The sequence below is a fragment of the Ascaphus truei genome, chromosome 19 (assembly GCF_040206685.1).
Source record: "Ascaphus truei isolate aAscTru1 chromosome 19, aAscTru1.hap1, whole genome shotgun sequence".
NCBI lineage: Eukaryota > Metazoa > Chordata > Amphibia > Anura > Ascaphidae > Ascaphus > Ascaphus truei.
The window spans coordinates 31029686-31042834 of record NC_134501.1 but is presented as its reverse complement, the minus strand read 5'-3'; the positions used below and the strand labels follow the sequence as shown (position 1 = coordinate 31042834).

The 13149-nt window shown below is 49.8% G+C and overlaps 1 protein-coding gene and 1 long non-coding RNA gene across 6 annotated transcripts in view; one reads left to right on the top strand and one right to left on the bottom strand.

The window, feature by feature from the left end:
• Window positions 1-13149, bottom strand: part of LOC142470129 (uncharacterized) — a 57615-nt gene that overhangs the window by 27573 nt on the left and 16893 nt on the right. The gene's annotated exons all lie outside the window — the stretch shown is intronic.
• Window positions 1-13149, top strand: part of LDHD (lactate dehydrogenase D) — a 100304-nt gene that overhangs the window by 74692 nt on the left and 12463 nt on the right. For all 4 annotated transcript variants that reach the window (XM_075577074.1, XM_075577075.1, XM_075577076.1 and 1 more), the window contains 4 exons: window positions 3283-3411; window positions 3830-3957; window positions 8450-8540; window positions 11139-11250. In XM_075577074.1, coding sequence (XP_075433189.1) covers window positions 3283-3411; window positions 3830-3957; window positions 8450-8540; window positions 11139-11250 — 460 coding nt within the window. The remainder of the gene's footprint in view (window positions 1-3282; window positions 3412-3829; window positions 3958-8449; window positions 8541-11138; window positions 11251-13149) is intronic.

The window sequence follows — 13149 nt, the reverse complement described above, 5'->3', positions numbered from 1 at the left end:
TGGGGAATGGCTGGGGAAAGCCAAATTCTCCACCTTTCGGGCGGATGCTCCCCACCCAATCTCCAGCCACGACAACTCTCCCTTTGTTCCTGCACCTCTCCTCCCTCTCCAGTCGCAGCAATAATTAATAATAATAGCCAGTTATCTGGATATGTGGGCTGCACAATGGGTTTCTCAGCCCTGCATGTCCTTGGCTATGCTTAATTTTGGGCACATACACATTTTTATACTTCAGTACAGATTTATACACACAGAAATAAAGAATACATTTTACATGGTATGCAAGGGGCTACCGGGCATATAAAAACAGAGTAGTTCTGGACTCTGGTGGCCGGGTAGACTCCAGGGAAAGATGGGCAGGGGCCAGTGCTACGGGCTTAACTATTAATATGCTGGTCCCTAGGCCCCTAACCCTCACATTCCCGGTAACCAGGCAGGATAATATTTCAATGTCTCTGCCGCTCACTCCCTGCAGCTGCTACTGCAGCCATCCCTCCCCCCATGATTGAGCCTCTGATTGAAGCCTGTGGAGGAGCTCCTCAACATCCAGAGCCAATATTTTGCCATTAACCTACAAGGGAGAGGTGCAGAATCTCTACTCCTGTCCCTGCCCACAATCTTTATTGCCTCCCTCCCCAGGCCGCATTGCGTCTCTCCCACCAATCTCAACCCCTTGCAGCGACCTTAAGGAAGGGGGTAAGGGATAAACTGAAAGGAGCCTTGCCCTCACAGTCATGCAGCCCCTTACATATAGATTGGGGCTACTTTCTTCTGCGTTTGTTTGCGCTTTCATTCCTTTAGCACTGTTCCCTGATAACAGAATTACATGTTAGAGTAGCTCAGTGGTAATGTACATTTGAAGTAGGTTAACCCAGTTTGAATCCTAGTATCAGGTGACCTTGGGCAAGTCACTTTATCTACCTGTGCCTCACCTAAAATTAGATTGTAAGATATCGCCTCCTGTCTCTGCTCCCAAAGCTACATTTGACTTCTTATCTCCAGTTACTAAGGAGGAAGTCTCAACTTCTCCCCTCCTCGTCAATACAACCGGTACTCTGTCTATTCCATCACATCTTCTTTGCTCCATCTCCACCTCAACTATTCCTACCTGAACCCACCTCTTCAACCTCTCTCTAAGGGCTGGCTAATTTCCTTCAAATTTTTACACGTGCCACTGTAACACCAATCCCGATGAAGCCCTCTCTCTACCCAAATCTCCCTTCTTCCATTTACTTCCAAACTACTTGAATGTCTTGTTCATAACTATACGATACACTTTCTTTCCTCTAACTCCCTCATTGTGAGTGGAGCCTCATTGATTCACTTCAACCTGGATCGCGCTCTAGCCACTTGTGACGAAGTGTACAGTATAATCCTAACAGAGGATTAGGCAACAGAGGGGTAAAACCATTTAAGAGTTGCAGGGAAAGGGGGCTTCACATAAGGTATAGGTGCTTATTGCAATACAATGATTGAAAAGGTCAACTATTTACAAACAAGTGCAACAAAAGCAGCAATAGCTGTTGTCTCTTTGAGAAAGCTGTAACAAAAGTTGTCAGCGATCTCATGGCAAAATGACTGGAATAGATTTCCCCACTAATCTTACTAATATTCTCTACATCCTTTGATACTCCATACTCTCCATTCGATTGGCTATTGACCTCCTGGAGCCTTCTCTTATCCCCTCCTCCTCAAAGTTGATGTTTCACATGGCTTTGTTCCAGGACTTCTTCCCCTTTCTCTTTACACCACTTCCCTGGGCAAAGTGATACAGTCGCTTTGCTTTCACTACGACCTCTACGCTTATGACATCCAAATCTACCGGTCTTGTTCTGAACTCTCCAGATTTGTGTTACGAATTGTCTTTCTGCTATTTTTTCCTGATGTCCCATCGCTATCTCAAACTAAACACGTCCAAAACACAACTAATCATTTTCCCTGCCTCTAATCCTAACCCTATACTTGACTCCCTGACAATAGATGACTCCATTATCCTCTCATTGGCCCGGTGTCTAGGTGTCATCATTGACTCTTTCCTCTGCCATATACCACATACCCAGTGCCTCACTGTGATGGACTGGCCTGTAGGTGAGGTCAAAGAAACATATACACGTACTTCTTTTCCTTAAACAAGCCCTCTGCAGGGTTTATTTATAACACCAAGCAACATAAAGTATCGAGTGCTGTCCCTTTTGGCCAAAACATAAAGCATAAAATCAAAGCCTATTCCATTTTGAAGACTAAATAAACATTACAGGCCCTAACTATCTGACTGGTTGGATAAGTCAGTTCCCAGTCCCAAAAACATATAACAATTTATCAGGGAGCAATATATATTAAAGTCTTATCTGACTATTCTGGTCCTGCATCTCTGGTTTCTCCAGATGCAGGCGTTACAGTCCTGCTGCTCCCAGGAAGTCTTTTGTCAGCACACAGCCCTCCTGTGTGCTCAAGACTCTCTCCTCTGTCAGCACAGTTGTGACTGTGTTAAGGAGTCTGTATTTCAGTTCCCAAATGGAGGCTTTTCAAGCTGTCTGATTTAGCCAGGTGGAGACTGGTTAATTGACTAGCTGGATTCCTTAGACCATTAGAGGCAGCTTTATTTAAACAAAGATAAGTCCCTCTTACACTCACCAATCCCTGCCCTTTCCCTATCAGAAACATACCCTTTCAAAATAAAAATTCTAATGCATGCACTATTAATACCATGTTTGAGTGGCCGTACACCACCACCTATCATTCCGTCATCACTCTCCCATTCCTTTAAGATGTTCAGCTTCTTGAATCAGGGACCTCATTAACTATTGTTTCATTATGTTTTAAGTTGTATGTATTTTATGTTTTGTTCTTGTCCTTACACCCACATTGTACTTCGCGGGGGAATATGTTGTTGCCATATAAGTAAAAGATACTAAAGAAAGCTCCTCCGGGCAGGAATTCCCTGGGCCGCCAATATTCTATGATACATGCACAGGTCCAGCCATGCGGGCACCGGATTACAGATTGACATTAGAATAAAGGGAATTCTAAGAGTGATCACGGTTTGCATGAGGGGGCGTGGCCATGTGGCATGACATCCGATGCTTAAGGGATGGCGCCCATATTTACCAAGTAGTGCCGGAAGTTGTTGAATAGAATATAACTACTTATTAATTATAGACCAAGATCTCCAAGACTCTAGGAGACAGAAAGTACGGCAAATTGTGAGAGAGAAAAAATGAACAATTTAGAGGTGACGGGAAAGCAAACAGCTGATTTCTGTGTTTTGATTTCTCTCTTCAGAGTTTTTGGATGATGTCATGATTGATGCATGTAACAAGTTTAACGGCTTGAGTTACACAGTGTTACCGACACTCTTCTTGGAATTTCATGGGACTGAGAAAGGGCTGGAGGAACAAGTTCAGCGGACAGGTACTGAGAGAAGAATGTCTCTGACATATCCCTGCCGCACCCAGGGGTCTTTGATAAAGGATGCCCTAATTGTATCGCCTTTTAGCTTCCCGTCTTTTTTCAATACGGATCTTCCCATATGTTGCAGCTAGGTTAGCATAGAGGAAATACACAGATAGCATCCAAGACGCCTGTCCTTCAGCGTGTTGCTGTTTCTAAACCAGTACTGTGCAGTGTATCTAAGAAGACATCATGGTGGTCTGTTACAAGGAATCTGCAAAAACAAAATGGCTAGTTTAGCCGTTGCGCTGCCAGAATTGCCTGCAACACATCGCCATTCGTTACAAAATTTCTCAAACTTGCTGCACACGTTTCAAGAGGAAATGTGCATATTCTTTTTATATTTCTACCAATAGTCAGTGACTTCTTCCCTCCACAGAGGAAATAACACAGCTAAATGGGGGCTCGGACTTCACGTGGGCAAAAGATCAGGAACAAAGAAACAAGCTGTGGGCAGCAAGACACAACGCATGGTACGCAGCTCTGGCACTGCGGCCTGGGTGCAGGGTAAGACACAATGCATGGTACGCGGCTCTGGCGCTGCGGCCTGGGTGCAGGGTAAGACACAATGCATGGTACGCAGCTCTGGCGCTGCGGCCTGGGTGCAGGGTAAGACACAATGCATGGTACGCAGCTCTGGCGCTGCGGCCTGGGTGCAGGGTAAGACACAATGCATGGTACGCAGCTCTGGCGCTGCGGCCTGGGTGCAGGGTAAGACACAATGCATGGTACGCAGCTCTGGCGCTGCGGCCTGGGTGCAGGGTAAGACACAATGCATGGTACTCGGCTCTGGCGCTGCGGCCTGGGTGCAGGGTAAGACACAATGCATGGTACTCGGCTCTGGCGCTGCGGCCTGGGTGCAGGGTAAGACACAATGCATGGTACGCAGCTCTGGCACTGCGGCCTGGGTGCAGGGTAAGACACAATGCATGGTACGCAGCTCTGGCACTGCGGCCTGGGTGCAGGGTAAGACACAATGCATGGTACGCAGCTCTGGCGCTGCGGCCTGGGTGCAGGGTAAGACACAACGCATGGTACTCGGCTCTGGCACTGCGGCCTGGGTGCAGGGTAAGACAATGCATGGTACTCGGCTCTGGCACTGCGGCCTGGGTGCAGGGTAAGACACAATGCATGGTACGCAGCTCTGGCGCTGCGGCCTGGGTGCAGGGTAAGACACAACGCATGGTACGCAGCTCTGGCACTGCGGCCTGGTTGCAGGGTAAGACACAACGCATGGTACGCAGCTCTGGCGCTACGGCCTGTGTGCAGGGTAAGACAATGCATAGTACGCAGCTCTGGCGCTGCGGCCTGGGTGCAGGGTAAGACACAATGCATGGTACGCAGCTCTGGCACTACGGCCTGGGTGCAGGGTAAGACACAATGCATGGTACGCAGCTCTGGCACTGCGGCCTGGGTGCAGGGTAAGACACAATGCATGGTACGCAGCTCTGGCACTACGGCCTGGGTGCAGGGTAAGACAATGCATGGTACGCGGCTCTGGCACTACTGCCTGGGTGCAGGGTAAGACAATGCATAGTACGCAGCTCTGGCGCTGCGGCCTGGGTGCAGGGTAAGACACAATGCATGGTACGCAGCTCTGGCACTACGGCCTGGGTGCAGGGTAAGACACAATGCATGGTACGCAGCTCTGGCACTGCGGCCTGGGTGCAGGGTAAGACACAATGCATGGTACGCAGCTCTGGCACTACGGCCTGGGTGCAGGGTAAGACAATGCATGGTACGCGGCTCTGGCACTACTGCCTGGGTGCAGGGTAAGACAATGCATAGTACGCAGCTCTGGCGCTGCGGCCTGGGTGCAGGGTAAGACACAATGCATGGTACGCGGCTCTGGCGCTGCGGCCTGGGTGCAGGGTAAGACACAATGCATGGTACGCAGCTCTGGCACTACGGCCTGGGTGCAGGGTAAGACAATGCATGGTACGCGGCTCTGGCACTGCGGCCTGGGTGCAGGGTAAGACAATGCATGGTACGCAGCTCTGGCACTGCGGCCTGGGTGCAGGGTAAGACAACGCATGGTACGCGGCTCTGGCACTGCGGCCTGGGTGTAGTGTAAGACAACGCATGGTACGCGGCTCTGGCACTGCGGCCTGGGTGCAGGGTAAGACAATGCATGGTATGCGGCTCTGGCACTGCGGCTGGGGTGCAGGGTAAGACACAAGGCATGGTACGCGGCTCTGGCGCTGCAGCCGGGGTGCAGGGTAAGACACAAGGCATGGTACGCAGCTCTGGCGCTACTGCCTGGGTGCAGGGTAAGACACAAGGCATGGTATGCGGCTCTGGCACTGCGGCTGGGGTGCAGGGTAAGACACAAGGCATGGTATGCGGCTCTGGCACTACAGCCTGGGTGCAGGGTAAGACACAAGGCATGGTATGCGGCTCTGGCACTGCGGCTGGGGTGCAGGGTAAGACACAAGGCATGGTATGCGGCTCTGGCACTACAGCCTGGGTGCAGGGTAAGACACAAGGCATGGTATGCGGCTCTGGCGCTGCGGCCTGGGTGCAGGGTAAGACACAACGCATGGTACGCGGCTCTGGCGCTGCAGCCGGGGTGCAGGGTAAGACACAAGGCATGGTATGCGGCTCTGGCGCTACGGCCTGGGTGCAGGGTAAGACAGGTCCCTCTGCTGACTGCAGCAATGCACCTGTAAAAACACACAGTACATACAGTAAAAACTGCATATTTGGAAAAAAAGAAAAGCTAGTTCATGTTCTGCTCATCTAAATCTATCAGGTTATATTATAACTTTCTTTTTGTTTGTTTTTTGAGAGACTGTGGCATTAATATGCATTGCCTTAAAGCAGCGTTCCCACTACATCTCATACCTTAGTACAACTCGAGGTGCTGCCGAGCCCCGCTGTAGTGCTCCCGGCTCAGAGAACCCCACAGTCGCCGGTAAATTTACTTTGACATTTTGTCAGATGCTGGCAAACAAACCCAACAAATTTGGCCAACGCGGTCACCAGTAGAACGCCGCAACATCATGTCCAGGTGAGGTCGCCACTTTCTGCCAGCTGCCGAAACCATGGTGGACCAGGTGGTCATATTGTTCACCCCGGCAAGTTTACTTGTCTGTGAGATTTAAGTGTTAATTTAACAGCAACCGTGGGGTTCCTGGAATAGGAGCAACTCAGTTGGACTCCACGGGACCCCACCCCAGAGACACTAAGGTGGAGTGCTGCTATATAATACTTCATTATCAGAGCAATTACTGCAAATACACCTAATGTGACAGTGAATAGTTAGGAATACCAGCAGGGGGTTACATAGTTACATAGTTACATAGTAGATGAGGTTGAAAAAAAAACATACGTCCATCAAGTTCAACCTATGCTAAATTTAGACAGATACTTTATCCTATATCCCTACTTGCGGAATATTGATCTAGAGGAAGGCAAACAAAAAACCCCAAGTGATACATCATCCAATGATATCTCATAAAGGGGAAAATAAATTCCTTCATTACTCCCAAGAATTGGCCATCAGATACTCCCTGGATCAATATCCTTCCCATGTTTACTTATTTGGTATATCCCTGTATACCTTTCCATAATAAAAAGATGTCCAAACTTTTTTGAACATATCTATTGTATCTGACATCACAGTCTCCATGGGTATTGAATTCCACATTTTAACTGCCCTTACTGTAAAGAACCCTTTCCTGTGTTTCTGGTGAGATCTCCCTTCTTCCAACCTTAAGGGATGGCCCCGAGTCCTTTGTACTGCCCGTGGGATGAATAGTTCTTTTGAAAGCTCCTTGTACTGTCCCTATTTATATTTGTATATAGTTATCATATCCACTCTTAGGTCTCGGACATAGTCAAAAAGACCGTGCTGAGCCGCGCTGAGGGGAAACATTATCCCTATCAGCACGGCTTTAGACGGCGCTTCCGCAGGCATGCGGAGGCGTGCGGAATTTCAGCCGACAACTCAATTTTAGTTTTCCCGCTGAGGGAAGCGCAGGGCCGGTCACATGACTGCCTGAAGCCAATGGCAGTCCGTGACGTGGCGCGCTAGCCCCGCCTCCCTCTCCGCCTCCAGGCCCGCCTCCCACCCGGCACACAAGCGCGCTCGCTGACGCTCATGCAGGGACACGAAAAAGCTCCTGCTTGAGCAGGAGAGCATGAGCGTCAGCGCTGCTCAGCGCTCTTCCCTTTACCATGCCCGCAGCCTTAGACGCCTCTTTTCTAATGTAAATAAATCTAATTTAGCTAGCCTTTTCTCATAAGTTAGATTGTCCATCCCCTTTATTAATTTGGTGGCTCTTCTCTCCACTCTCTCTAGTTCCACAATGTCTTTTCTAAGGGGTGGTGCCCTAAATTGTACTCCATATTCAAGGTGTGGTCTTGCTAATGCTTTATATAGGGACATCATTATGTTTACTTCCCTTCCATCGATTGCCCGTTTAATGCAAGATAATCTTGCATTAGATGGTAATGGTGGGTGTATTGGGTGAACATTTTCCGACTTACTAGTTATTGAATAAGGTCCTTCAACATTTCAATTCCGCACGTCACCTTCATCGTGGCATTAACCCTTAGGGCACACTAAAGACCTTTTCTGAACGTCACTAGGGGCTTGGTATTTATGGGGCACTTATGTTCAGGGAACGTCATTAATTTTGCTCATTTTCTAAGGGGAGGTTGCAATGGAGCAGTGAACGCAATCACAATGGAAGTGGAGGGGTTACACTTCCGTTCATGTCATTGGGGGCCAGTTTCTGCCACAAGGTTGCTACCTCAGGCAATCACGTGTCCATCACAACATGCTGCCACTGAAGTGTTGACAAGAGGGGCTATGATATAATAAATGTAATATTGACTTACTTGGTTAGTGCCTGAAACTGTTTGTTATGGGATATTTTTGTTAGTTGGGTCTCCTGCTATGCAGAGCATCCATGATAAACGTACATGTTTGTGTTTTGGGATTGCTATGCCCATACTATTTCTTTAGGTTTAGTTTGTCTTGTTGTTTTTTTAGGGTTATGCAACAGATGTGTGTGTCCCCATTTCCAAACTCCCTGAGATCATAGTGGCGACAAAGAAAGACCTAATGGAGTCCAATCTTACAGGTAAGACCTGTGTGTTTACTTTTTTATTTATCACTTTCACCTATAAAGGAATTTTGATTTCCATAGACATACAGGGAGTAAGCAATTAATTCCAATGTTTAGGTCAACATATTATTAATAGAACTATTATTATCATTAGTTTATATTATTTAATTTCATCATATTTTGTGTACGGGGGGTTATTGTATTTTGTGTACGGGGGGTTATTGTATTTTGTGTATGGGGGTTATTGTATTTTGTGTATGGGGGTTATTGTATTTTGTGTATGGGGGTTATTGTATTTTGTGTATGGGGGTTATTGTACTTGTGTATGGGGGTTATTGTACTTGTGTATGGGGGTGATTGTACTTGTGTATGGGGGCATATTGTATTTTGTGTATGGGGGTTATTGTATTTTGTGTATGGGGGTTATTGTATTTTGTGTATGGGGGTTATTGTACTTGTGTATGGGGGCATATTGTATTTTGTGTGTGTATGTGTGCAAGGCCGCCGAGAGGTGTGGAGAACCGGGGCTGGTGTCCCGGGCTCGCTGGCTGGGGAGGGGCCCAGCCGGCGCTGCAGATTTCCCCCGACCTCTAGCCAGGCCCTGCTGCCGGTCACGGCCGGGCCCCGGCTCTCAACTGCCTGCAGGACCTTTTCTCTCTCTGTCCCACGCTGCTGAGCTTCCATTGCCAGCGCGTGACAGGGCTCTGACGTCAGCACGCCGGAAGTAAGTTTGGCCCAGCTTCCAGCGCGCTACGTCAGAGCCCCGGTGCGCACCGGCAGTGGAAGCTCGGCGGCGTGGGACAGAGAGAGGAAAGGTCCTGCAGGCAGCTGAGAGCCGGGGCCGGCCATGACCGGCAGCAGGGCCTTGCCAGAGGTCGGGGGAAATCTGCAGTTCCGGCCGGACCACCCTAGCCTGCGGACCCCCGCAGACACCGGGCCTGGCTTGACCCAAGGTAAGTCTGTATTTTTATATGTATTGGGGGGGCTTGGGGGTATTGTTATGTATTGGGGGCTTGGGGCTATTGCTATATGTATTGGGGGGGCTTGGGGCTATTGCTATATGTATTGGGGGGGCTTGGGGTATTGCTATATGTATTGGAGGGCTTGGGGGAATTTTTATATGTATTGGGGCGCTTGGTGGTATTTGTATATGTATTGGGGGTTGGTTTATTTTAAATGTATTTGGGAGGGTTTTTTTTATATGTATTGTTTTATTTATTTTTTATGGATTGGACTCTTTTTTAGATGTACTGGAGTCTTTTCTAGATGCATTGGGGTATTTCTTTAGATGCATTGGGCTCTTTTTTTATATGTATTTGGGTGGGTTTTATATGTATTGTGTGTATGTGTAAGTTATGGTGGGTAAAAGGCAACAAAAAACCTCCACCGTTAGCATATAGCCAATAAAGAATATCACTTGTGAGCACATTCACATGTCTTAGACAAGTCTGCAACCCTGCCTTTCACCATTATCACCTCACATACAGTGCTCCCACTGCAGCAAGGGATTCTGGGAAATGACATGCAAATGAGCACACCATGTGTCTCTTTTTGCCTGGAAAATCCATTCACATGGAGCCCATTTAAGCAAATGCATCGCCGTTCACACAGCTTGCTTTGCTAGTCCCATGCCGAACTTGCTTAAATGGGCTCCATGTGAATAAAAAATGTTTTTTACATTTCGGGGTCCACGCTCAAACCGCGTTATAAGCGGATCCGTGTTATAGCGTGTAATGGCGGTTTGCGCATGCGCAGCACTGAAAATCGGCGGATCTGCTTTCCGGCGATTTTCACTATACGACGGGCCTCTGGAACGGAACCCGCCGTATACCCGGGGCCCTGCTGTATGCTATAAAAACAGAACTTGAAAGAGTCTTCATAAAATATATCCCCTTTTTATTAATCAAGTAGAACTGTAAGTGCTTGTCAATAAAAAAATAAATAAAGTATTGATACTCTGTGTCTATCATCAAAAAGTAGTGGTTCTCTGTCCTTGTCAGTTTAGAGTAGTGGTACCACACATAGGGGCCTGTTCTCGTAGCTCCCAAGTTGTCAGTGCCTTAAACGCGCGGTTTAGCATGTTCAGAAGTAGCAGAATAAAAGGAGAGGGGAAAAAACATATTATCTATTGCAAATCGCATGTTCAAAACTGCTTCTATAAAAAGTGACAAATCGCACAATTTAACAGCCAAACCGCCCGGATTGTACATGCTTTAGAAGCGGAATGACCTGAGGTGGTGCCAACTCCACCCCAAGTCTGACTTACTGTATGGGTTTTGCTCTCACAGCCAAACCCAGGTTTCAGGCTCTGGATTGTAACTCGCAATACCAATTGCGCCGTTCTTGAGGTGGCGTGATAAAAAATAGATTTGGAATCTTTTTTGACAAACCGATCGGATTGGCAAAGCCGGAGTGAAACCACTTCTAAAAAAGCCTTTCAGACCCGGATTGAACATGCGAGGTCTTACAGAATAGCACTGCATCCCAATCCGATCGGAAAGGCCACTTTAGAAGCAGTTTGCCACACTTTGGAGCTACTAGAATAGGCCCCTTTGTATTTGATCTGTATATTCTAAACGGAATGCTTATTCTTGCCCTGCTGTATCTTGGCAGGTCCCATTGCTGGACATGTTGGTGATGGCAACTTCCACTGCATTATGGTGTTGGACTTGGGTGACAAGGATGAGGTTCGTAGAGTAAAGGAATTCACTGACAGGCTGGCCAGGTAAGGAGGCGAAAAGGGCAGAACTGATAACAAAAGCTAAAAGAAGCTGAATTACAAGCCCTGAAATGTTCATACAGTTGTAGCAAGATTTACAATCCTTGGTGCCACGGATAAACAAGCAAAAGTCTGCAGCGCCGGGGATAGTATCTGCCACGATCCGGGGGGGACGGACGATGCTTCTGAATGGGACCCCCCACAGCGTTAATGCTTTGGTGCCGTGACCATCACTGTCACGTGACCGGATACGGCAACGGCACCAAAGGACAGTACGTCTTGCTACTTCTGTAGCTCACCAATCCCTGATATTTAACAATGTAACACATATACAACCCAAGATGGATCACACCGCTCACATGCAGCAAACTGAAATCTTTATGTTGAACTAGCTGAGAGACCCGGCGTTGCCCGTGAGTTAAATTTGCCGCTAGGAAAAGGTGGAGGGAGGGACAGTGGACAGGAGGAGGGGAGGGACGGGGACAGTGGACAGGAGGGGACGGGGACAGTGGACAGGAGGGGACGGGGACAGTGGACAGGAGGGGGGGGTAGTGGACAGGAGGGGGGGTAGTGGACAGGAGGGGGGGCAGTGGACATGAGGGGGGGGCGGGGGACAGTGGACAGGAGGGGGGGACAGTGGACAGGAGGGGGGGACAGTGGACAGGAGGGGGGGACAGTGGACAGGAGGGGGGGGACAGTGGACAGGAGGGGGGGACAGTGGACAGGAGGGGGGACAGTGGACAGGAGGGGGGACAGTGGACAGGAGGGGGAGGAGAGTGGACAGGAGGGGGAGGAGAGTGGACAGGAGGGGGAGGAGAGTGGACAGGAGGGGGGGGCACACACACACACACACACACACACAGTATAACACACACACAAAGTGTCACACACAGTGTCACACACACAAAGTGTCACACACACACACACACACACACACACACACACACACACACACACACACACACACACACACACACACACACACACACACACACACAGTGTCACACAGTGTCACACACACACACAGTGTCACACACACACAGTGACACACACACACAGTGACACACACGTCACCTCTCCTTCCGGCCGCCGCCATGTTACTTAGTCTGCGAGGGAGGAAGGGGATCCTTCCGTCCGCCACCATCTTAGGTGCCGCGTGGCAGCGGCAGGCTGCCCTGCCCACTGCCTGTCCCCGCGCCAGGGAGGTGAGTGGAGCGGGAGGGAGTGGAGCAGGAGGGAGGTGAGTGGAGCGGGAGGGAGGTGAGTGGAGCGGGACCTCTCCTTCCGGCCGCCGCCATGTTACTTAGTCCGCGAGGGAGGAAGGGGGTCCTTCCGTCCGCCGCCATCTTAGGTGCTGCGTGGCAGCGGCAGGCTGCCCTGGCCACTGCCTGTCCCCGCGCCTGGGAAGGAGGTGAGTGGAGCGGGAGGGAGGTGAGTGGAGCGGGAGGTGAGTGGAGCAGGAGGTGAGTGGAGTGGAGCGGGAGGTGAGTGGAGCGGGAGGTGAGTGGAGCGGGAGGGAGGTGAGTGGAGAGGGAGGTGAGTGGAGCGGGAGGGAGGTGGAGGGAGGTGAGTCGAGCGGGAGGGAGGTGGAGGGAGGTGAGTGGAGAGGGAGTGCAGCGGGAGGGAGGTGAGTGGAGCGGGAGGGAGGTGAGTGGAGCGGAGGTGAGTGGAGCGGAGGGGAGGCGGGGAGGTGAGTGGAGCACCGGGGAGGGGGGGAGGTGAGTGTGATGGGGGGGGAGAGGACAGAGAGAGAGGTGTGTGTGTGTCTGTGTGTTTTTTTTGGACATTTGGCCCATCACTCCGCCTTAGGCCAATGAGAGGTGTGGGGGGCGGGCCAAGGGGGTGGTGTGAGTGTGTGAGGCCAATGAGAGGTGTGCGGGGGCGGGCGAGCCAAGGGACCAATGA